This window comes from Podarcis filfolensis, assembly GCF_964270895.1.
Source record: "Podarcis filfolensis genome assembly, chromosome: 1".
NCBI lineage: Eukaryota > Metazoa > Chordata > Lepidosauria > Squamata > Lacertidae > Podarcis > Podarcis filfolensis.
Genome location: NC_139604.1, coordinates 30,632,142 through 30,658,941, shown reverse-complemented (window position 1 = coordinate 30,658,941; position 26,800 = coordinate 30,632,142). Strand labels below are relative to the sequence as shown.

The 26,800-nt window shown below is 42.6% G+C and overlaps 1 protein-coding gene across 2 annotated transcripts in view; it reads right to left on the bottom strand.

The window, feature by feature from the left end:
- RBMS1 (RNA binding motif single stranded interacting protein 1) overlaps positions 1 to 6,285 on the bottom strand; it is a 128,462-nt gene extending 122,177 nt beyond the window's left edge. For both annotated transcript variants that reach the window (XM_083579542.1, XM_083579543.1), the window contains exon 1: positions 319 to 6,285. In XM_083579542.1, the coding sequence (XP_083435668.1) occupies positions 319 to 393 (75 nt within the window). In that variant the 5' untranslated portion in view covers positions 394 to 6,285. The remainder of the gene's footprint in view (positions 1 to 318) is intronic.
- Between the last annotated feature and the right edge of the window lie 20,515 nt (positions 6,286 to 26,800).

Below are 26,800 nucleotides of genomic sequence, written 5' to 3'. Positions count from 1 at the left end.
AGGAAAGGGGCTGCAGGCTCTTTCCTGTATGTGTGCATGTGTGTGTGTGACTGTAACCTGATGCCATCCCCAAGAGCCTTCCCCCTCCCCCTTCCCCCAGAGCACCCCCTCCCTCCCTCCCTCCTCCTTCCCGGCTATAGTTAGCAAGCCTGCAAAACTGCAGCCCAGCCCTGCCCTGCCGCCCCCCTGTGCCCTTCCCTGGCAAGGGAAAAAGAAGAAGAAGAAGAAGAAGAAGAAGAAGAAGAAGAAGAAGAAGAAGAAGAAGAAGAAGAAGGCGGAGGAGAGAGGGAGAGCAGCAGCCCGGCGGCAGTACCGTACCTTAGCCTGCAGATACTGGGGGTAGTAGTAGGTGGTGTACTGGGGGTACATCTGCTGTTTCCACACTTTGCCCATGAAGCTGGAATAAGGGAGCCCGCAGCGCAGGGATGAGGGAGGGCACTTGACAAGGGGAGGGGAAGTGGGGGGGGGGAGAGAGGAAAAAGAAGGAGACGGAGAAAGGAAGGCGCGGGAGGGGGGGGAGAGGCTCGCTCTCTCGCTCTCCCTTGCGCGCGCGCTCTCCCGCTCTCCCTCCAAATGTCCCTGGCTCGGCTTCTTTCTTCCTGGCGGCGGTAGCTGCGGGGCTCCTCCTTCCTCGGCTGAGCCCAGACCTTCCTCCTCCTGCTGTCCTGAAAGGCGTCAGCGGCGGCGGCGGCGGCGGCAAGAAAGAGGCTGCAGAGGGCACCGAGGACGACACCAGAGCGCTCTCTTCTTCTCCCTCACACTCGCGCGCGCGTGTGTGTGTATGCGCGAGGGGGAGGGGGCGCGCGCGCGCGCGAGGGCCGGGAGTCGCCTCTCTCTCTCTCTCGCTCGCTCGCTCGCTCGCCTCAGCAGCCCAGGCACGACCAGGGAACAGACGGCGCTACCACCACCAGCGCCCGGCCGGTTGGAAAGAGTCCTGCGCGCGGGCGCGCGAAGTGGGGTGTGTGTGTGTGTGTGTGTGTGTCGCTGACTGGAAAGCCGAGGGTGTCGTGCCCGCTGTGTGGCAATGCCAAGGGGTGGGAAGGAAAGGGCCGGGGTGAAAGAGAGAGAGGGTGGGGGTGGAAGAGAAGAGGCGAGTAGAAGAGAGGCGCGCGGGGAGGGCAAGGTGGGCGGTGCTTAATCCCGCCGAGGGTGGGACGGGCTTCCAGTACTACTGACTTGGGGGAAGCGCGCGCGGCGAGCGCTCCGGAGTAGCGTCCAGCCGGTCGTCGTGAGGGGAGCTCCGAGAGGCAGCCGGGCCAGCAAGCGGCGGGAGCCGACCCACTCCGGGTTGCTTCGAAGGGGCACGGCAGCGTTGGCGCCCGGTGCTCTCCGGCTGATGGACGTTGGAAAGCGAGAACTCAAAGAAAGGAGAGGATCGGAGCACCTGCCTCCTGGGATTCCTGGCTGCTCGCTATAGATGCTCAGCTGCCTCCCCGGGCCATTTTTGGAGAATTGAACGAGCCTCGCATTGTTCCTTGCAGAGCACGTTCCCTGCGCTGCTAGGGGCCACTTGACTGTTTTTTTGAAAGTTTATTTTGTTTGGTTTTGTTTTAGTTTGGTTTTTCAGGAACACACACACAGGGGTGCCTCGACTGTACATTATCAACAAAGGCATCACAGAGCAGGAGGGACCCCCCCAAAAAAACCCCGTTTCGGTGGGTTATATAATGCTCATTCTTGCAGCTCATTTCCCAAGCGAAATTCTGGAGGAATTGAAGGGTGTCATAGTCTCCATTCTGTAACATAGTTGACTTTCTACCCTCATTTAAGTTGCTCCTGGATACATTTGTGTCTATCTAGACTACATCTGACATTGTACCATTAAGTATATATATAAAATGCAGTAAAAGTAGTACAAGCATGATAGGAGCAGAGGTTGTTCATAATTCTGTCCTTGACTCTTGGCAGCTTGTTTCTCCCATTCAGTTTTCCAGTTCTTCCCATTTCTGGCTTCCAGAACTCATGCTGAGTTAGCTTCTCTGTGCAATTCCTTGTTTCAGGGTTGATCCTCTTCACCTAATAATCACCTGTTATAGTAACAGCAGTTGTCACTTGGGAAGAGTAAAGGAAAGAGCAATTCATAATGAAGTATGTCACGCAGCATAGAAACAAATGTTTCTGGGTCGTCTTAAAAATTAACATAGGATTTAATAGCGTTCTTCTTCTCAACAACAGAGAAGCCTGGACTGACACATCATCAACATTTTTGGTACCACAACTAAAGAGGCAGGGAAATGCAGGCACATTTAGGCTGCAGTCCTATGCACACTTACATGAGAACAAGCTCCCATTACACCTTAACTTTGATGTACAGAATCTGACTTCCGGAGTCTTTGGAGAAAAATTACAAATATGATGATTCAGAATGTGCTTCATATTTATTACTGCTATTAACAACATTTCTAAGTTGTGATCAACTTCAACCCTTGAGGCGGTGTTCAGCGATATATATGGAAACATAGAACATGGTGCTGATAAAGCCAAGGTTGCAGGTTTGATCCCTGTAAGGGACAGCTGCATGTTCCTGCATTGCAAGCAGTTGGACTGGATGCTCCTCAGGCTCCCTTCCAACTCTGTGATTCTATGAAATACATCATATACATAACAAAGCATTAAAATGCAGGAAGGAAATCTTCAGATGGAGGGCAGTATATCAACACAATAAATAATAATAGCAATAGTAATAAATGCAACTGAAAAATGAGGGCTTCTGTTTCCAGTGTTCAGAGGTGAGTGCAAATGCTTATGCGAACAAAACATGACTTGACACTAGGCAAAACTCCCCGAGAAGAAAATTTCACAGTGAGGTGCCACCACTGGAAAGGCCCTCTCTGATCACTACCTGCCTGGTCTCAGAGAATAGTGGAACTCAGAAAGAGACATTTGAGGAAAATCTTATGTGGGATGCTCATATTGAATAAAGGCTTCCATAAGAAATTTAGGTCTCACTCCAAGTCTTATAAATTTTGAGGCTGCAGTCCTATATCCCTTTTCATGGAAGAAAGACATACTGAACTCAATGAGATTGCTGCTGAGTAAGGATGCTATAGGACTGTAATGTGAATGTCAAAATCAGCTGTTTTAAGACTGATGAGATACATTTTCAATATGTTCTCCGATGCCTTTTGTACTATATATAATATCCACTCACTCAAGGCAGCCCCATGTACGTACAACACTTTTCAGTAGCTCAAATGCAATGCTATCAGAGCTTGGATAACTGGCCAGGTTTATGTCTTCAGCAGCTGCCCTCTGCAGTTTTGGCAGGACACTTAAATATTGTATTTAATTTGAAGTTTTGTGGTTGTATTATATGGGGGTGGAATACCTGATTTAGCTCACTGCTTGTTGATTTTTCATATTTATGAGGAAAATAAGTCCCAATATCTGGTGCCTAGTTTATGGTATTGATTACTAATTCGACAAACAGCAACTTTGTTTTTGTTGATAAGCAGAAGCAAGCATATACCGGTAATTGAAAAGATGGGTTCCTTTGCTTGTGCAGCAATGTATGCATGTATGTATGTATGTACAGTTTTAATGGTTGATTTCCAGGTCTTTTACTTCTATGGGCCATCTGTAAATTTTGTTTGATTTTTGCTATAATCAATGTATAATACCAACCAGTTTTCTCCTGGTGAAATGTAGTATAGTAGTGTATGCAGAATGCTTTCACTCATGTATTCAGATGTGCTTTATTAAGGATTCTTGTTAAGTAGCAACAATGATCCATCCCCCACATCCTCACCATGATCTTCACACTCACAGCATTAGAACAGCATGTCTCTATGGCTGGCATTTACAAAGGTCAGCAGATGTATAGTGCTATGTCTGAACGAGTTCCATGGAACTTCATAGAGAAATATGTGGAGGGCATGAAGCATGTTTAGAATTAGAAGGGGTTAGACTTTGCAAGGTCAGAATATCTTTCACTCTTTCTGAAGAAGAAAATGTTATAGTATTTAATATAAAAAAGCAGATATGCTTCCTGTAAAACCTGCCAAAATTCAATGTCAGGTAGTCAAAACCAAACACAATCCCTTTTACCACTTAATATAATTTCAGCTGAATTGTAGGCTATGTACACATCACTGGCTTAAAACATAGTAAGGTGCTTTGTGCATGTGTATGTATATGTGTGAGAGAGCGAGAGAGGGGGAAGTGTCTTATTGCATTTCAAGACACATTTTTATGCTGCTGTATCCGCCAGGGAGAGTCAGGGATGTTTTCACCTGATTCACATCACCTGTTTCTCTATGCTTGCAATAGGGCAGGCATAGGCAAACTCCAGCCCTCCAGATGTTTGGGACTACAATTCCCATCATCCCTGACCACTGGTCCTGTTAGTCCCAAACATCTGGAGGGCCGGAGTTTGCATCCCCAAACCCCTATTCAGTGAAAGCATCTTTTACACAGCTGCTTTAAATGTACACACCCAACCTTAACTGCATCTTATGTTTTCAAATTGGATGGAAGCTGGTTTGTGGGGAAACATATCAATCAGCAGTATTTCTTAGGAATCTACAAGATACAAATGGATTGTGGCTAACATCACGCGTACTCGGCTTCAAACACCAGCAGTGGGAGCCGGTGTTAACAGTAATGTGTGCACTGTCTAAATCTGCAATGTTGTAGTCATTGTAAACTTGAAGCCAGACAAGGATGTCCTTATCAATCCATTTTATAGTGTCACCGGAACACTGTCTTCCCTTCCCTTAACAGTGATGTTTTCCTCTTCCTGACAAGGCCTTATAAAGTAATCCATGTTTAATGATGGGATCTCTACTGCTTCCTCAAGAAACAGTTAAGCAAGAAACAAAGAGTTATGCTTTCCCCCCATTTCATTGCCACCAAACACTACCTTTTACAATTATTTTTCCTCTGCGGTGGAGTCTACACCAATGAATACATATACCGGTACCTGCCATTTCATTTGAAGGAAACTCAGATCCACAGAACATTATGCTGTAATAAATTTGTTAGTCTTCAAGGTGCTACAAGAGTCTTCATATTTTCTTTTCCGGGCTGCAACAGCTAACACACCTACCCCCAGAAAGGAATGATTGTTATGCTCTGCAATTCAGGCATTTGAAAATTCATGCTTCTTTTCCTTATTTAGCAAAGCCACAGCCAGTTGCCTGTTCTTCTGTTGTGCTAGTATTTGTCTTTCTCTCCCAGCATCTTTGACTCTCCCCACTCCTTGCTTTGTTTTTCAACCTACCAAGCAGGACAGCTGGGGGGAAAAATGAGGGTGACCGTCTATCCCCTGCCTACATAAATATTTGACTGATAGCACGGCATTGTTCCTTGCCATTTCCCCTTCCACTGGAAATGCCCCCTGTGTAAAAGCTGTGTAAAAGAGAAGGCTAGGGTTTTTTCTTTGTTTGTTTGTTTCAAACTTATTTCTCCTATCACTTCTGGCCTTAAAAACAAAACTGAAGGCAGTAGACTGGCAGAACATGGATTTGATTTTGGTCCCAAGAGAATTTGTGGATTCTGGGAATTGTTTCTGTGGATAAAAACACCATTTGCTGCAATACTAATCTTACATCTTAATAGGAAACTCATCATCCAAGTGTGGATCCTTATGTAGCCATAACAGCACCATCCACTAACCAGAGGGTGGTATCAACAGGCTCTGTGGGAAGCCACAGTTTTGCAAAGGCAGAAAAAGTCATTAGGGGATAAAACACTAAGAAAGGAGAATATATGTTTATTAAAAAGTAATTAACAAACTGGAAGGAGAAAGAATGAACGATTGGCTGGGGGGGGGGACCCTGAACAGGATAATTTTGCAATATAACATTTTGTTGCAGGTCCCAGTTGATTAAAATCATGTTTAGAGAACTGCAATGGATACCAGTTTTGTTACCTTCCAAGATTATGTGAATGTAGGGCATTTCTATCAGATCGAAACTATGAGCACCTGCCCATAGTGCCTCCTTCCTTGAACTGCTTGATATTCAGATCTCTACAGACCTCTTGGATAGCTAGAACATCAAATCTAATGTTAGAATCATTTGCAGCTCAAATGGTCCATGCTGTCAAATTGGATGGGAGTTTTGTCTCCTAAAGAGATTTCATGCTGTCAAGGTCACTTGTATAATTTCATGAAACATGGGTCTGTTTTGTATAAGAAAGGGTACAATCCAGGCAAAGTTAAATACTTTTAAATCCTACAGATTTCAATGGGATAGTTTATCATCCAAGTAAATCTCTTGAATTTAAGTGAACAGGACATAAAAGCACAACTTTAGATGGATCGTGCCTTTAATCTTTATTTTAAAAAATTAAAATCCAACCCAATATGACATGGCAAGCATTCAGTTTACACAGGGGTCATGAAAATAGAGAACATTTTCTTGTAGGACATACAATTGCACTAAGAAACAGATCTTACAATTCATATAAGTATAATCAACACCTGTCTATTACACAATCAAAACACCTGCCAAGTGAAAAGATGGTTAATTATTTTTCCCAGTGAATGTGCAGATTAAAATAAATCTTGCTAACTTCAACAGCCATTTACAAATGTTAATCAAGGAATCAGACTATGGTTAAAAATGACAAGTTGGGTTAAAGGGGACTGTTGTAACCCTCTTTGGCACATAGCAAACCTTGTTTTCCTACAGGATTGCAGGTCTTTCCATTGTCCAAGGAGGAGTGATGAGGTACAGGTGCTGGGCAAATGAGGGCAAACTTAGTTTACCATTACTTACCATTACTTGTGAACCAGTGCTTATGGTTTGTTTGCCTTTGACAAACCTTAGTTTACCAGGTTGGGCAGAAGGTAAGCAAGCAATGGTAAGACAGCCTCTGGTTTCCCCCGACACCTCAGTGTGCTGAAGAACAGAGTAGGGGAGGAATGAAGTTCAGTCTTTTGAGCAGTGCAGATCAGCCTACTCATTCACATGAAACCATAATTTAAACTATGGTCTGATGTGACGTGAACCAAGTCAGTGGCAGAATGTAGATACACAAAATATTTCCCCAGCCCTTACTTTAGATTCTGTTTTTGATCATTTGAAAATATGTGGATGAGGATCCAAAGAACTAAATATCTTGTTCCATGACCCAAAGGGAACTTTGTGACTGTGTTCCTCAAACAGCAGTTTGCCCATACCATGCAGCAATTTGCTTTTGAACTGAAGAGAGCTTGAAAAAGGAGTTTATGATATACCATGAGTGTCTAATGTGCAAACAAAAAAGGTTGTAAAATAATCCCAATGTGCATACCTAAACTCTTGGGTGTGACTAAAGTAGTTCTTTGGATTCTGGCCATAAATATTTGGGCCACAATCCAAATGCACAGTTAAGTGCACTTGGGCCAACTCATTTCAATGGGCGTAAGTGCAGAAGATCTTAACCTGGTGTCCTTTGAAAGCAACGGAATAACTTAAGCTACATGGCGTTGAGTTGAAGTGTCTGTGGCTCCAGTCCAGCTGCCTTGGCTTCAGAAAGATCTCTTAAACTTGGGTGAATGGGCATTAAAATGGCAGAAGTGGTTCAATGTTAGTAAATGCTAAGTTGAGAACATGGGTTTCAAAATAAAAAATCAAACTTTACATATATACTGATCGGGTCTGAGTTGGAGGTGAGTGACCAGGGAAGGGATCTTGATAGGAATCAACAACACAGAAGGCTGAAGACCAATCCCTTCAAGTTAATACCAAGAGCGTGAACATACATTAGCCTTTAATGTGTGCACCTGTGAGCAAAATGCATTGTTTTGGATATGCCATTAACGGTTGTACACATAAATAAAAGTACAGTGGTACCTCAGGTTAAGTACTTAATTTGTTCCGGAGGTCTGTTCTTAACCCGAAACTGTTCTTAACCTGAAGCACCACTTTAGCTAATGGGGCCTCCTGCTGCTGCCAGGCCGTCAGAGCATGATTTCTGCTCTCAACCTGAAGCAAAGTTCTTAACCTGAAGCACTATTTCTGGGTTAGCGGAGTCTGTAACCTGAAGCGTATGTAACCTGAAGCGTGTGTAACCCGAGGTACCACTGTAACAGTTTTGGAGGAGCATGTATTCCATCCCTGGTATCTGAAGTAGTTAGAAAACAAAGCTCAGTTTGTACTTAGAACACAAAGCTAGATTGTAGCCAGTTTCTACATATATGGAAAGCCCCTCATATGCTTTACAATTATACTAATTAAAAGGAAAACAGATTAGAATCACACCAATACCCATGTGCTAATTAAATGTGGCAAAGGCTGATCTGTTTCCTTTTTCATCTCTCTGCGATAACAAAATAGTAACAATGCCTCACCGCTGTAATGTACAATGAATTTCCTCCCACATTCACCCATACAACATATCTTCTGTTATTGTTTGGTCTTGTGTCTTTTGTTACTTTTTCTATTTGCTCCTAAGATAATTCCATTTCCCCCCCACACACGGACCAAAATAAATCTTCTTGAATGAGTGGTCTTACATTTGTCTCTTTAAACCAATGAGATAATACATGAAATTTATATTAAACAGTAACAGGAAGGGGGGGAAGGAAGATACTATAAGAGAAGCCAGAGCTTGCAATGTTAGCACATATTTAAATTCCACAGATGTCCATAGGATTTCAGCTGCCTGTGTACAGCATTGCAGCCAAAATGAGATGTGTGACAGCTGGAGTATTCCAGAACATCTGGATGGCAGGAGGTTGGACCTAGATCTTCCTCTTGCAGGTCCACAAATATGTAAACATTGTACACATTATTCCAAACCTACAAGCACACACATTGTGTTGCAAGGACCACACCCTTAACAGATTAGAAGCATTTCAGATACTATTTCAGAAATATAAGACTGCATTTTTTATTCTTAAAAAGTCAACCAGGCTGCGAAATAGTTTTCCTAGCATGTCATAAGGAGCCCTAGCTAACAGATTTTCGACTGAATACTCTTTAAAATTTGATCAGACAGCCAGCATATTAAATGCTGAATAGTTCCACCCTACCTCACCCATCCTTGCGACCAAATTAAAAATAACAAACACTGTATTTGTTCAAATCCCAAATCAGTAAAGTGGAGTCAGCGCAGGGGGAGGGGAAAGCCACCAATGCTCACTTCAGATCCAAGTGGGAAAGTGTAAGTAGAGTTTTCTCCTCCCAACTGAGTGCCCAGGGGAGAGCCAGACTACACAGCTGCTCTAATGTGTACAGACCAGAGCCAGAAAGTCTTTCCCATAGCAGAACTTGCAAGAGAGCAAAGACTACTCTAAGAACACCACACTGTTCTGCACTTAGAGTGCCTCATGCTTTTCTCAAATGCAGGAGTTCTGACGGCTTTTGCTCCGTTGTAAGAATCTCAGCTTTCCTTTCCGAAGAAGCACATTAGAAGACCACTCAGGCCTATTCACAACAATGAATGTTTATCCTCATGGTTCTTATTACCAGGCCAGGCCCTACCATTAGGCAGGGTGAGGCGGCTGCCTTAGGCAGTGTATGCTTTTGTCTGGCTTGAATGAGCCCTTCAGCTGTGTTCAGACCACCTGCTTGCCTGGAAGGAGTAGGGAGAGAGGTGTGATACGTGTGCCTGCACAGAAGTCAACTCCTAGGGGCTGAGAGGGCTTCTGCCCTTCCAATAAAATATTTGAGGGGGACAAGGGCCCCCAAGTTAATGCGCATTGCCATTCAAATTGTGTACATGCACCGAGTCATGTGATGGATTATGCGGGGCGAGGCTTACCTGCCCCCCATATTTTATTCAAATTGGCCTGTGTGCGTGTGTGCAAAGAAACTTCTGCATGGCTAGAATGTGCCTGATTGTACAAAGGTAAGATTCACAACCATTACTCTGCCCACTTTTGCATCTGGCTAAGCCCACCACTGGTTTGCGGCCCTCTGGAAGGCTGCCCATGAGGGATTGTGGCCCTTGGGATACAAAATGTGACAAAAGGATGGTGGCTGATCTGATGATTTGGGGGCTGGAGACAGACAGTGGGGGAAATTATGTTTATCTTCATGTTGTGAATGACTATATCTGCATGTGTGTGTGTGTGTGTGTGAGAGAGAGAGAGAGAGAGAGAGAGAGAGAGAGAGAGAGAGACTCTTACATACGCACACTTGTTAAGGGTGCTGGGAACTGTAGCTCTGTGGGGCATAAAAACAAATACAAAATACAAACAAAATATCTCCTTTGACTCCCCACCCCCTTGTGGATCCTTATGCTATGATTTTATATGCCTTTTGTCTTTGTCCATGGAGTTTTCTTGGCAGGGATACTGGAGTGGCTTGCCGATTCCTGCTTAAGAGTCTCTCAAGAGACTCTTGAGAGTCCCATGGACTGCAAGAAGATCAAACCTCTCCATTCTGAAGGAAATCAGCCCTGAGTGCTCACTGGAAGGACAGATCGTGAAGCTGAGGCTCCAATACTTTGGCCACCTCATGAAAAGAGAAGACTCGCTGGAAAAGACCCTGATGTTGGGAAAGACAGAGGGCACAAGGAGAAGGGGACGACAGAGGATGAGATGGTTGGACAGTGTTCTCGAAGCTACCAGCATGAGTTTGACCAAACTGCGGGAGGCAGTGGAAGACAGGAGTGCCTGGCGTGCTCTGGTGCATGGGGTCATGAAGAGTCGGACACGACTAAACGACTAAACAATAACAACAACAATGTTATGATTTCCCCCCTGAATCTCCATAGTTCAGATTTTAACTACACGTTTTCTGTCAATCCTAGTAATGAATGTAATTTTGTCTGTTGCGGCTTTCAGTCTGGTTATGCCCACTGCTGGAACGCAGCCTTCAGAGGCTTGCCAATAGTAAACATGGCACTTGGGCCCTCAAAGGTTCACCATCGCTGCTTAAATGATGGCCACAAAATCTGCCATATATTGTTAATATTTTGAATATAAAATTAGAAAGACCAGAAGTTTCAAGTTCTCAATAATCATTTTTTCACAAATATACCTTACTGGAAACAACATTTGTTGTCGTCATCAATGCTGTTTTTAATTTAACTTTTAGGGTTGCTCCATTGGATGGCTTTGACGCTGGGAACATTGCAAACCTGTCAGAAAATATTTTTAGCACTTCCTGATTTTGTCATAGGGCTAAAAAATGTTTTGCTCTTCATCTTTTTAAGTGTGCTTCTAATTCCTAGGAAATGTCATGTACAAAAAGTCAAGTAAGCAAATAAAATTCAGTGGCCTCCAAGAAGATTCAAATATAAATGGATGTTTTGCAGTGTGTGTGTGTGTTTTAGATTATTATTTTGCGCAAACTGTCTCTCAGTCTCTAGCTTGTCAGCAAAGGGTTTCTCAAGCATATTTCCATAACAGGCCTATCTTGAAGGCAAACCAGCAATGTGGAATACCTAACCCAGCTTGTATTCTGTTGCAACTAAAAACAGTAAGTACATTTAAAACAAAGTGGAGCTGATAACACAACTAAGACAACAAACAATGCACTATTTTATAGTCTCACCTACATATTTCATATGCACAATAATGCAATTGTTATCCTCTAGGCTATTGAATGAGTTATTTCTACAAGGAAATGATGAAAACCTGTTTCCCAGGCACAATAATCTTTTTCTACCTGTAAGATTGCTGCTGATTGACTTCCAGGCTTTTAGGGAAAACAAAACAAAAATGCATGGTGAAATTATCACATACTGCTTAAGGGAAGCTATCAAGAGAGTTTAAATAATGGTTGACAAAAAAACCCTGAGAATCAAATATTTAATTCCTAACAAGGTTTTTTTGTTTGTTTTGTTACTTTGACTATCCGGAGTTAGATGTTATTTATTTATTTATTTATTTATTTATTTATTTATTTATTTATTTATTTATTTATTTAACATATTTAAGAGCTGCTTTTCTGAACAATTGCTACCTATGTTCAACATCAGCATAGTTTTAAGACACAATATCACAATATCACAATATCAACAGTTGGGAAATGATGGTACAAAAAGATATGTTACTGAAGCACATGGGTGCCAGCCATATTGTAGAAGTGAGATCATTCCAGAGTAGGCACCACCGCAGAGAAGGCCGCTTTCTGTGTTGCTGCATGATGGAGTTCTGAAGCTCATGGTACATCTAACAGGACCTTCTCTGAAGATCTTTGTGATCAGGTAGCTCTATATGGGGGAAGGTGCCTGTCTGAATCAGGAGCTATGTGAGAGCCAGGAAGAGGAGGATCCTCTTATAGGAATATAGCCTCTCAGTCTAGAGTTAGGAACATATGAAGCTGCCTTATACCGAGTAAAACCATTGGTCCATCTAGCTCAGGATTGTCTAGAGCGATTGGTAGCTGCTCTCCAGGGTTTCAGACAGGATACCTACCTTGAGATGCCAGACTTTAAACCTGGGACCTTCTGTATGCGAAACAGGAGTCCTACTGCTGAGTAGAAAGCCACTGTTCTCTCTCAGCCTCAGATCCTCATCTGCAATGTGATAATAATAACACTAATTCACTTTTCTTTACTGTTGTGAGGATCGCTGAGATAATATCTGTGAAGTGCTTTGAACAGTTGAAAGTGATAGGTGAATTATGTCAGTTATATGAGTTAAGTATTTATTAACCAACACTGAAAAAAACCCATCCCCAAATGCTTAACATTACATGACAGGCATAGTTGCCACTGCAATTATCCAGTTGTTGGCTTATATGTTGTTGTACCAGTGTGCACCAGTCTTTCAAGCTTTTCTTAAATGGCTTTTGAGGTACCACATTTTGTAATGGAGCACAAATCTTTTTGTCCACAAATAGTAAATAACAGACATGTGAGTCTGCATCCTCACTTGTGTGTCTTAAAGTACTGCTCTAGCCTGACCACAGACATTCCAGCATCACGCTGCACATCCCCATGGACACCATAGCTTTATTTTCACCACTAGAGCAACTAATTCCATGAGCACTCAGTTGAAAAGGTGTGAAAGCATTATTAGAACCAACGTAGTACTTTGCATGGCTCCTGTATGAATGCAATTAACTATTGTTATTGTCTTTGTTACTATCATAATTACCACCACTGTTATTACTTGTTTCATTCATGAATCACTTTAAACCCTACAGTGTCTGTACTAAACATGGTTGTCCTCCTCCATCACATTCTAGATTAAGGCTTGTATAATTTATATTCAGTACATAGTTCAACAGAGGTTTGAGTGCCATCAAACAGAAGAGTATGGGATTTCGCTGCCAGATATTTAAAGTTCTAAGTATGAACCTCCTCCTATCTTACAGAGTGTAACAGAGTTAATGTATACACAACTATTTTAGCATTGCATATGTTCTTTTTAAGTGAATCTATGTGTCATTTCTGTAATGTGAATGGTCATAGGCATACATTCGGATATTTTGCAACTGAATCCACCCTTTTATTATTCTTACACATGCATATGTTCAGATTTAGCTGAATACATACAATGCAAAATTGAAAAATGGACAATCTTTCAGTGGTGCCATGTTTATTTGGCAACCGGCAACAACTGATGAAAACATTTCCACATTTGATAGGTGCTTCTGCCAATATGTGATTTTTTTCCTTGTTTCTATAACCCAAGCTACTGAGCATCCCAAGGGAAGTTATTAATATTATCTTGAGAAACTATTAACAGGCCTCCTCATTAGCACATTCCACCACCCCCTGCCCGTATCCCGTGTACACTACTGGTGCTTGGAATCAGCACTGATGGATGCTCAGTAAATAGTGAGTCACAGTATGTTAATATTGCTCCACTATGCTAATGTCTTTATCTATTGAGCATGCCAGAGAATTGTATTTGCTGTTTCCTTCCTGTTCACCTGCATGCATCTGCAGGGCTCTGCCCACAACCATTCTGCATGATAATATGTGCTTTCTGAATACCTTGATCCCACCCAACCTGTGTGCATCTGAAACAATTAATCACCGTGGCAGTGAAATATATACAGGGTACGTGGTTATATAAAATACACAAGCTCTCTTCAGGCACTACAACCATGAATGGACGACACAAGTAGAAAGGACTTTGGGGCCACACTCCTCTCATTGGGCTGCTCTTGTTGGCTTCCCCATGTCTGCAGTGGGGAGCCTTTTAATCCACAAGATAAGGACTATGATCTAAAAGGCATGGATGGCCCCATGGCACTTTTCTTCCCATGCTGTCCCTTCGTGACCAGAACACCTGAAGAGGACCACCAAGAGTGGCAACATAATGCTGTAGGAAAAGCCCTTTCATTGGCCATAAATAGCTGTACAGCTTAAACACTTTGGACACAAGCCAATCAAAGGCCCATTGATTTCAGTGGGAAAGGTTTAAACATGTGCTTAACTTTCATGGTGAAACCAATGGAATGTGAAAGTTAGGATCAATGTTAGACAAATTAATCTGAATGGATCAGGTGCTACCAAATTTAGCAGGATGATTATCTATCTATATCTATCTATCTTCTATCATCTATCCATATCTATCTCTCTATCTCTCTCTCTATCTATCTATCATCTATCTATCTATCTATCTATCTATCTATCTATCTATCTATCATCTATCTATCTATCATCTATCTATCTATCTATATCTAATCTATCATCTATCATCTATCATCTATCATCTATCATCTATCATCTATCTATCATCTATCTATCTATCATCTATCTATCTATCATCTATCTGGGTTGCTGTTGAACTGACCTGCTACTTGCAGCAAAAGTGTGTTTCATTTTTCAACTTGCTTAAAAGTTATTCTGAATACAGTATTTACCCTTCTCTGAATGTGATATGCATGCTTTATGTGGCACAAATTGAAGCATACAAAAGATCAGTGAAGGATGCTAGGAAGGTAGGTGGAAGAGAAGCACACTAAGCCATTGTCGTGTGCCATTATCACCATGTTTTTTATATATTTTGCAAAACAAAGCATGCAGTGTCATTTTGTTGTTTTACTATTTAGCTTGCACACTCGAGAATAAAATGTAAATGCATTCATCATGCAGTAATGGGCTGTACTAGAAAGCAGCAACAGGAGGTGTGGTGGTACATTGGAGAGATTATTCTCAGGTATGCCATGATGCATGGTAGAATTAATTCCAAGGTGCCCACTATGACAGGTGTGAAGGGCAGGCTTAGTTAAAGAGACTATTTGGAATACAATTTCAAATTGTATAAAAGTCCTAGGGCATCCTTGGCAATCTGCTCCAGAAGGAAGGGGATTTGTGCCAGCTCTACAATACTTTCAGAACCAGTTCATCACACATCATCAGCTGAGGTGGCAATGATCACAGACCATTTTACTTCCATAGCAACTACTCAGTTCACATTATAATAAAGCTCTGTCCATGGTAGCTGTTCAGCTGTTCAGGGACAGCTGATTTCACAACTCCAGTGTATAAATAACAGCATAACTGCAGCTGGCACATGATAACAATGGTTTTGTTAAATGGACTCCACATACTTGAAAACCATTGTTAGCTGCCAGAAAGAATTCTGGTTACTGGAGAGTTCTGCTCACAATCTTTGGTTCTCACCATAGCTAATGCTATTTCTACCACTGATCAGCTTTACATTTACCTCCTAGCACTCTTTCCAGTCTGCCTAAAAGTGAACCATGTTAAACTGAGTGAGGGACTTATTCTCCTTAGTGCAGTCTGAAGGATGAGGGGTGTGATCATATCCCCTCATCCTCCACACTAATTCTGCCTGGGTTGGTGGAACAACCATTTATGAACACTCTCTGAGTGCTTCATTAATCACTTGCATCAAGAAATGCATCACATGAAATCTTCTGAGATGGTGGGTTGACAGCAAAAGGGAAGTTGAGTTATCTCCTTAAGTTTCTGCTGTCGATTAACCTTGTTTGACTATGAAGTTGTAACTGTGTGTCAGGCAGCAGAGGAACCAACCCCTATGGCAGGTTGCCAGGAACAGATAAGACAAGGAAAAGTCTGTACCACCTGCTTTTTATTCAATATTCACAGAGACAGTCTTGGGAATGCAGCCTCTTGGAATAATGGTGTTGCCCCAAGAGACTCTCCACTCCCTTTTCTCCCACTTCCTCATTCGTCACCTTCTCCCCTACGGGTGGCACTGAGGGCCCTTTGCTTCTGCGACCTTTGCTCTACTACTTTCAAGGCTCACCGGGTTCTGGGAGAGGGGGTGGGTCTGGAATGCTTTCTAAAGACACTGTCCATCAGCTGTTGCCCTCCTCTTCCTCCTCTCCCATTATTTCCCAGCTTTCCCCCTCATCTGCCTCTAAGCTGTGACCTCCCTCAAACTCTTGTTGCAATTCTGAACTGTCTTCTTCTCTGGAAGGGTCAGGCTGGGGAGGCGGCCTCCACCATTCCTCCTCTGCCCAGTCCCTGACACTGTGTGATGAAGGTTATTTGATCTAAATAGTGCCCTAAAAGAGCTCATCAAAATTAAGAAGCATCGTAAGTCGTTGAGAATACTGGCATAAGAATAACCCAGAGTCATACTGCTTCAGTCACTGGAGGAAGTACATAGCCACCAGGCAACTACCCATTGATAGCTCTTTTCTCTATGAATTTGTCCAACCTCCTTTTAAAGCCATTCAAGAAAGGCATGTTATCATATGGCCATTTACATACAGTGATTCCAGTACGAATGTAGGAATGTGTACAGTGATTCCAGTACGAATGTGTTGAGTGTAAGATATCAATTAGGGTATTCTGGATTGCAATGATGCCTGCCAAAGGGTGGGGAGGCAGGACGCACTGGGCAACTAGGCCTGGAAGCCACCCACAATCCTGGCTACAGGATGAAGCCCACCAAAGGGCATGATTCTGTGGGCTCCATTCAAACCTGGTGCCATCTTTGCCACTAAGCTGTGTAAACTGGTAGGTAACCTTGGACCATTCACCGTTTCCCAGCTTTATCTCAATTGTTCATTTTATTTTATTTTACATTTTTCTGGCTTTAAATTGCTTTTATGTGTTGTATTTCATATTGTCAAGTTGCTTTAATACATTTTATTGAAGTGACTGATTGACATAATAAATAACAGCAACAATATGATGATAAAAACACAAGAATACGTTGCCCAGCCATGTGTACATTGGCTCATTTTCTGATCCTAATTGGAAATTTGTTTGAAAAACAAGAACCCAGCCAGCATCTGCAAATAAGTGTTTCTCTTCCTGTTTCTACTTTAGCTGTTGGGCTCTCATCCTCCTCCAAGTGGCTTTATTTGATAGATAATAAACATTTGTTTGTTCGGCTAGTAAAATAGTCACTGTCAATTCTGACCATGGAGATTTGAGTCAAAAATAGATCTTTAAGCTTGAAGCAGAAAGTCGACTGTGCAGGTTTCTCCTCAAGAGGTGTAACACATCTCATTACCACATTTTGGAAGAAATCTGCTGTTAACAGAGGATTTTCTTCTTGTTTCAAGGGCATGAATATAATTAACACTTTATAATTTATGGAGTGCCAACTGCTCTACCACGCATCTCCGAAACAGTAATGTGCTTTAGGGAATGCAAAAGTGTGTGGCACCTGCAACTCATTAGGAGGGCAGATTTTTAAAAATATATATCTATATCTATATAGATAAAGGTATTAAGGAAAGACTTGAGCAACCTACAGTTTTTCATTTATTTATGTGGACAATTTGTATGCTACTTACATTTAGCAAATCTCTGGTTTACAACAGAATTTAAAACAACAGAATATTTAATAAAGGACATATTAATACCAGACACCGTAAGACACAACAGCTAAACAGAATATCCCCTTTAGCTTCAAACTAAACATTAGCTGCCCTGAATTCACACAGGGAGGGCAGTCCAGGATCAAGCTGCTGAATGCTAGAAAGGAATCAGGACATCTATTTTTTAGAAGGCTAATTAACAACTTTGAATGAGTTGCAACATAAATATTGCCAACAGACTATGCACTTTGAATGACACCTTATGAATGTAAATCGGTGGTGTAATTCTGGAACCTTGCAGAGCACAGTCAAGAATGACAGACAGACGGCACTTGCTGCTGGTAAGAGAGATCATGTCACACTGAATATGAGAAGAATATCAAGATAGCATTTGTAGAATTCTATCAAATGTCTAGCAAAAACCCAAGCTAGACTGCTATGATCACCCTCCCTTTCGTCTATACTCTCTTATTTCGTAGCTGAAATGTCAGGTGGTCCCTATGTTCTTGACTTGTTTCTCTTGTCACAGAGCACATAGCTAGATAGAAGTCATCCATATTCTGCAGGGATCCTAATCCAAACTCCCAGGGGTGTCCTCACATTCGTTTCCCAACACAAGGTGATGAAACCCAAGTCATATCGGAGCAGTGCAACATTTCTCCATTATTTTTTATTAAGATTGGGATGCACGTATCATCTGTCTGTTAAAGATGGAAGTGTGGATGATAAATATGCTAGAGTGAGGGGGCAGGGAGAGAGAAAGAAGCTCTGAGTCACTTCATGAAACAGATGCAATTGCCCCAAATGTTTTCCTTCCTGCATTTTCATGCAACAAATAAACTACGCATAGTTCCAGAACGTGCAGGCTGCCGAATACATCAGTGCGGTGCTCAGCCATTTCAAGGTGGTGATGGGGTTTGGTTCATACTATGCCACTAGACCATGTTTCCTGCTTAGAGCAAAATAACAAACCTAAATAGAGATCTTAATCAACTTTAAATAAGTGACAGTTTCTTTGCAGTGTTCAGCTTGTTTCCAGATATCACTAGGGACTGGACAGTGGTTGTCAAAAATATGTTTATTTGCAACTGTGGAAATGCCACACCTGGATCAGAAAACAGACACTCTAATTTTTGGGGTTCCCCCCTTCCAAATTTACATATTAGAAGAATATTGTTAATTTTTCATGAATGATTGCACATTGTGTTTTTAAGGGCATGTTTTCTCCAAGATATACAGTACACTTTTCCTTGGGAAAAATAAATATTAATCACTATTCCCAGGGAAAAAGAAATGATATTCACTTTTCTCAGGAAAAGTGTCAAGATACTTTTTTATATGCAGTTTTTAGCCTCCTAGCAAGCTTCCCTACCAGGTCACACCACCAGTCCACCTAATTCAGTACTGTTGACACTGAGTTGCAATAGCTCTGTAGAGTTTCGGAAAGGATATTTCCCAGTTTTACCAAGAGACACCAGGGATTGAACCTGGAGTCATTTATATGCAAAGCAAGCACTCTACCTACTGAGCTACAGCCCTTCAAAGACCCCCCCACCTCATTCTATCATTTTTTGACATCTTTGCAGCTTTCCTGTTGTTATGTATATTCTAGATTGCGTTACTATTCACTCAACTTGGCATACCAGCCTTGGGTGCAGAAAATATGAAAACATGATGAGAACACAGAGGTTTCATAGTTCCATGAAACAGGGACACAGAGAGAAACATGGTAGAGAGTTCTATCCCCATTAGAATGTATCCTGGTGCAGTGCTGTCTTTCTAGAAAAAGAGGTGCCAAAACTCACCATGAACACCTCCCTCCTTCTCTTAGAGTGGCAATGGTGCCCACCTGAAAGGTGCCAGAACTGAGTTCTGAAAAAAGGCCCTGCTGGTGGGCATGTAAATCTGGTTACACAGGAGCAAAGGAAGCCCAGAAGTTGAGGCAGAGCCTGCTAGGAAACAATAAAGAGGGTTTATAAAGAGGGTCAGACTTGTGGGATGTAATATCACAAAAGCAGTCAAATACAACATTTCCTGTTTGCCCAGAGTGGACACACAGGGGGATGTTGCTCCAGCCAGGAGGACTTCCTGTCAAACCTGGTCTGGAGCATCCTTCCCCTGCGTGTGACCAGGTAGATGGGTGTGACCCTGACAGACCCTATGAAAGGGCTGGTCATGCAGCCATCTTCACCTTTTCCCTTTCGCTGTTTCGCCTTGTTCCATCTTGATGCCTTTTGCTGTGTGCTGGCTCTCAGCCAGCCGCACATGGGCTCATCCCTCACAGGAGGATGAACCCACACCTTTCTCTGTAACTGTAACTAAAAGCTAAAGCCTGCCTTCAGGATCATACTGTGAACTGAATGTAAGTAAACCTTATCATTACTTTTAAAAGAAGACTGTTGTGTCATTATTGTTTTTAAGAGGGAACAAAAGGGGATTTACCAGGAACAATCCAATCTGGAGAAGCCAGACTGGATTGCTCAACTCAAATGGTTCTAACGAATCTATCATCTAGCTTCCTGCTATGTACAGGGAATGTGCTCTGCTACTAGCTCACTAGCGTGAGTGAGGAAGGATAACATAATCAATATATCCTCTCCTACTATCCTCAACATTCCCATAAGACTGAATGTCTACACAAGCCTTCACAAGCCTTCCCCACCCCTGAAGACCTGGTCGCATGGAGAGTGGGCATCCCTGCCCCAACCACTGTAAGGAATGTGCAGCATGCAAACTGCGGTATGGAAACGTTTCATGCAGCCAGCTGGTCAGTGGCTACTTCAAACATAGTTTCAGTTCAGTGGGTCCCCACTCATCCAACAGAATTCAATGAACCGAAAAGCTGTCTTCTGACTGATCATGTGAACGAACTTATATGCATGTCAGCTGAAGGACTAGAGCTACTAGCTACCTGAGAAGCAAGCCAAAATGTGTTCTAGTTGCTCATGGATAGAGTTGTGCAAAAATGCAACAAGGAAACAAGGAGGCTATCAGCTCTCACAGAGAAAAACAGATCCTCTGTGTTCCCAGGCAGGTTGACAGGTGCGGGAGACAAACAACAGAGGAAAGCTATTACAATCATTACCTTGCTTTTGATCTTCCAGGGCATCTGATTGGCCACCTTAGGAGTGCTGAAGCTGAATGGCAACTCTAATGCTCCGTCATTCTTTGACTATAATGAAACAATTGTCTGTCTGTTTTTTTAAAAGGAAGAATGGTGGCAAGCAACTCACCCTGTTCAACTTCTGAACGCATTGGTGGGCTAAACAGTTACCAGGGCTGGAAACTATCCCAGCTGCAATTAATATCTATGGATACCTTCCACTGTTAAAGTGAATGTGTCCCTGAAAACAAACGTTACCAAAGGCCACTTGACCATCAAGCGACAGTGATGGACCCAGAAGTACCCCCGGGCTATATACCTGCTCCTTCTTGGTAGGGTGCTTTAAAGGTATGGTATGACAGCTACGCTAGCAGAATGCCCCATCTGAATGCATTTTAAATTAGCTATGCCCAAGTCCTTCCTGTGGGTAACTCAAGTTGCTGAATGCCATGATACAGTAACCATTGTAGAAGCTTAACCCATAGTGCCTGTGTTGAGTGAAAGACAGCCCTAGGTTATTCTATTGCTATATGTTGGCTGGTTCATAGTGTAAATAGGCTACTTTCAGATATTTTAAACAAAATAAAAAAATTCTTCCAGTAGCACCTTAGAGACCAACTAAGTTTGTTATTGGTATGAGCTTTTGTGTGCATGCACACTTCTTCAGATACATGCACACAAAAGCTCATACCAATAACAAACTTAGTTGGTCTCTAAGGTGCTACTGGAAGGAATTTTTCTTATTTTGTTTCGACTATGGCAGACCAACATGGCTACCTACCTGTATTCAGATATTTTGTGATTCTGCTGACTGAGATTGTTACAATGATAGATTTATTGTATTTTTATTGTATATTTTGTTGTATTAATACATTGTTCACAATTCTGGGGCATGTGACGTTAAACACAGTGTATAAAGTACATGGGGGAACAATCATATAGCCTCCTGCCATGTACACAACTAATCCCAGCACTACCATTCCTCTGTTTCATTAGATTTCTCACTAGTCACAGCAGGACAGTAGTACAATGCTGAACCACATAGCCAGAGACAATGGACAACTTCTTCCTGACTTTGCAGGAGTTTCATGGTAAGCCAGCATGGAAAACCTCCAATAGGGGTGTGAAACAACCACAATAATCCTGATTCTGGAAAACTGAAGCTTCACATTGCCTCTGCACTCACTGTGATGGGGCAAACTATCTATTTACCATCTATCTATCTTTTTTTGTGTGACAGGATTTGATGAAATGTGTAGGCACAGTAGACTACTCCTGAATGAATTAATGCTTGCCTGAGAATACTTCAGATGGCTCTAGATTTGTCCACAAGGATGTGGGAGTATATCATATCCTAGAAGTATATCGTTTGACAGTTGATTAACTGATATCTATAAAGTCCTGTAATAGTTTTGTATATGTGTGTATTTTTGTTGTTGCTGCAATGAACCGCATTTTAAATTCCCGCAGTGTACAATTTCAGAGAGTAAAATATGCACCAATACCTATTAAATGCTGGCAGTTCCACATTTATAGCAATGTCGTGGAATTTATTTACAATAATTGTTCTCATTAGTAGGCTGGGAGCAAAAAATTCTCAGTCTTTTGGGTCCCGAGGGAAATTCAGGTGTCTTAGCTCATCAGACTTGTGTCAGGAGGTGAGACTGATCCTGCGCTGCCAATTTGGAGCCTCTCCCTTGTTCAGTAGTGAGCAGTGCAGAGGCTGTGTCTTGGCCTTGTTGGATTGGGAGCCAGGGTCATTTTCAGAAATGTCCCCCTCCTTGACACATCCCTCAGCTACAGGCATGGAGGACAAGACTGTCAGGGGCTAGTAGCTCTAACTCCACTGTCAGAGGCCATAGGCCTCTGAATACCAGTTGCTGGGAATCGCAGGTGGGCAGAGTGCTGTTGCATTCATGTCCTGCTTGCGCGCTTCCCACAGGCTTCTGCTTGGCTACTGTGAGAACAGGATACTGCACTACATAGACCACTGGTCTGATCCGCCAGGGCTCTTCTTATGTGGGTGTATAAGGAAGGTGGAAGTGGGCAACATCAGGCCTCTCTGTCCCTTGGAAGTCTCTCCAGAACACACCTCTCACCACTCCTGCTCTGCACTCTCCTGGAATGCTTCTGCTTGGCTGTAATGTGTGCTTGAGCTGTAATAATGCCTCTTGCTTGCTTGGACAGAGGATGGAGTGTTAAGTGTGGGGCTGTCTGTACAGAAACCTATTAGTGTGTGTGGCTAGAATGTAGTCTACTGTACAAAAGTTAGTGTCGCATCCGTTGCTCTGCCCATGTTTGACTCTGGCCCTGCCCGCCACTGACATGTGGCCCCCAATAAGTTGCCCACTGCTGAATGCAGCCCTTGGGTTCTCTGATTTGTTAACAAATCACACACATGTGGGTCCCTGCCCCTGGTATAAGACATTAAGCCAATATGTGAAACTAATCTTCAGATGAGACACATTTGCACTCCTGGTATAGTTTTCTCCAACCCGAAGCCCTCCAGACATTATGGACTATATCCATACCCCAGCTGGCACAGCTGCAGTGCAAAATCATCTGGAGTCTAAAACATCTAGAGGACAGTAGGTTGGAGAAGGATATCCTAATACATCATCCAATGTGGTATGAAGTATGGTGGAGAAATAGCTAGCAACACCCTTCTTTTAAGTATGGACCGCAGGATATTTTTGTTATCATTTATGGCAATATAAGTGTCCAAGGGTGAAGTGCTCTTGACACAGAAGGTTTCAGTCCTACCCATATTTATCTGGGGGAGTCGAAACATGTTGGGACTTAATGCTGAGTAGACACATACAGGATCATGCTCTAAATTGCTGCCCATCGTAATTTACAGTCAGCATCTCCACTTAGATGTGTTAGTACCTTGGTTTACGAACTTAATCCATTCCAAAAGTCCGTTCTTAAACCAAAACTGTTCTTAAACCGAGGCACACTTTCCCTAATGAGGCCTCCCACCGCCTGTGCCCTTCCACCATTCGGATTCCATTCTTAGACCAAGGTAAAGTTCTCAAACCAAGACACTATTTCTGGTTTTGCAGAGTTTGTAAACCAAATCGTTCTTAAAACGGACTGTTCTTAAACCAAGGTACCACTGTACTAAAATTGCCTTGCATGGCATTGCACTCCTACAACAGTAACCCTGTGAGATTATAAATGGAAGAAAGACACTCACTTTTTTCTAGCCTAAAGAAATACAATTCCTTCACCTGCCTGCTGAACCAGCTAGCCTAAGTTTCCCAGCTGAAGGAAACACCTGGCAATCAACGAATTCATACTTCTGATTTAGTACAATGCAGAAAACTTTCTTGCTCCAGAACTTTTAATGGAGCTGTGCCTTCAACTCTAAATCAGGTTCTATCAAATGAGACAAAGGGACACACACACACACAGAGAATAAGGCTGGAAGGAAATCCAGTCTTTTGCTTCATTATGTCTAAACAGAGTCTCTGCTGTCTTGAGCTGATGGGAATGATAGAATCATAGAATTATAGAGTTGGATGGGACCCCAAGGGTCATCCAGACCTGCCCCCTGCAAGGCAGTAATCACAGCTGAGCCATCCGTGACAGACGGCCATCTAACCTCTGCTTAACAACCTCCAAGAAAGGAAAGTCCACAACCTCCCAAGGGAAACTATTCCACTGTCTAACACAGGGGTCAGCAAACTTTTTCAGCAGGGGGCCGGTCCACTGTCCCTCAGACCTTGTGGGGGGCCCAGACTATATGGGGGGGGGAGAATGAACGAATTCCTATGCCCCACAAATAACCCAGAGATGCATCTTAAATAAAAGGACACATTCTACTCATGTAAAAACATGCTGATTCCTGGACCGTCCGTGGGCTGGATTTAGAAGGCGATTGGGCTGGATCCGGCCCCCGGGCCTTAGCTTGCCTACCCATGATCTAACAGCTCTTACTGTCAGAAAGTTCTTCCTGATGCTTTCCCCCTCTTCTATATGACAGTCCTTCAGATTTTGGAAGATCACTATCATATCTCCTCTGTCCCAATGTTGTAGTCCAAAACATCTGGTGGGGGGCACCAGGTTGGCAAATGCTGCACTAAACGATTATCTGTACAGTCAGTTAAGCTGTCTTTCAGCCTGGAAGATGGTCTCCGCAAAAAAATTCACCTCCCTGCTTTGAGTGTTGTTCTTTAAACATCCAGCCATAAAACCTCTCAGCTATTAGGCTGTCCTGTGCCCTGCTCAACAAGAAGAGAGGCCCTGATTCAGCTAACTTAAAGCACTGTGAGGTTAGGTATTTCTGATCAAGTCCCTCTGTGTTCCATGTGGAAGTCTCAGAGAATTATGCATAGAATTCCAGCCTTGGTCATGACTAATTTGAGTTGGATGGGGGCCAGGGGCGTTACAATAAATCTGTTTGACCCACGGGAACAGGACCCTATTAGTTTAATTAATATGCCCTTGATTTCATTTAATCCAAGTTATCATTAATTATCGCTGAAGGCTTATATAAGCCTACAGGTCATAAATATACCCGGCAGCTCCCAAACCTCATGTTTAGAAGCAGGCAACTTCTGATTAATAGATGCTGGGGCACACGGCAGGCAAGGCTTGTTGATTTCAAGCCTTGTTTACATGCCTCCTACACAGAGCCTGTCCTGCCATTAGGTAGAGTGCGGCAGCCACTTCAGCTGATTTTGGGTGTCGTGCAAGGGCAGCAAATTGCTCAGTTATTTATTCTGACTGTATCTTTGCTACAAGGGAGGAGGAGGAGGAGCGGCTGTGGGATTTCCTGCCTCAAGTGCCAAATAATTTGGAACACAGAACAGAGACATAAAAATATATCGCATCCACACCTCCATTTGACCCACTGCTTTTCCCCTGGGCAGGGGTGCCAACTCGAGTAAAATGTTGTGGGGACCCAGGCAAGCCCCGCCCCGCAGAATCGATCACATGATGCAGCGCATGCAGTGCCTACCGAGGGTTTCAGACAGCGGCATCCCTACCTGTTGAGTCTGGGGAATAAACTCAATACTTTCTGCATGCAAGGCTACTGCTTTGTCACTGAGCTACCACCAGTGGCTAATCTTGGTCTCTGTGCACCTTGATGTCATTCAGCACCATTTGCTGTTCTGCTTCAAGTGACAGGATGTCTTGTGCTGGCTCTGCTACTGTGGCCTCTACACTAGAGGAATATTGTACAATTGAGGCACCCTCCTTATGAAACTCTCTGCCCCTTGAAGACGAATAGCTCCATCCTTATACACACCCTCCAACATTTCTCTGGTGAAAATAGGCATGTCCCATTTATTATTATTATTATTATTATTATTATTATTAATAATAATTATTATTATTATTACCCCACCCATCTCACCGGGTTGCCCCAGCCACTCTAGGCAGCTTCCAGCAAAAATAATAACATAATAAAACATTAAATGTTTAAAAACTTCCCTATAGAGGACTGCCTTCAGATGTCTTCTAAAGGTTGTATAGTTATTTATCTCCTTGGCTCAGGGGTTGCTCGATACTTTCCAGCTCCATACCTTCCAACATTTCTCTGATGAAAATAGGGATGTCCTAAGGAAACGTGGGACATTCCAGGATCAAATCAGAAATTGGGAAGACTTCTCTAAATCTGGGACTCTCCCTGGGAAATAGGGACACTTGAAGGATCTGCTTATATGCTATACACAAGTAAGTAAAAAGTTTTTTTCTTCTGTGAAGCTTTTAAAAATTGCACTTCTGTAGGGCTGAGTTGAGCTTGATTTTAAATGGGTTCTTTGTTTCTATTGCTTTTAAATATCGGTATAAATAATAAATTATTATTATTATTATTATTATTATTATTATTATTATTATTTAAAAATAAAAATAATCTGTGTTCTATTTCCCTCTCATCTGGCATTTCATAGAGAAGAAACAAATAAGCAAACTGTTCTTATTATCATGCCAGCATACAGATAATTTATCTTAAGAGTACAGTTTTTATCTAGTAAGCTGTCTTTGCTGTAGAAAGTATCTGGGATTTTGTATCGAAGGCTATTGATAGCTCTGTGTGCTACTGATTGAATAGTACCATGTTATTTTGAATAGTAGAATG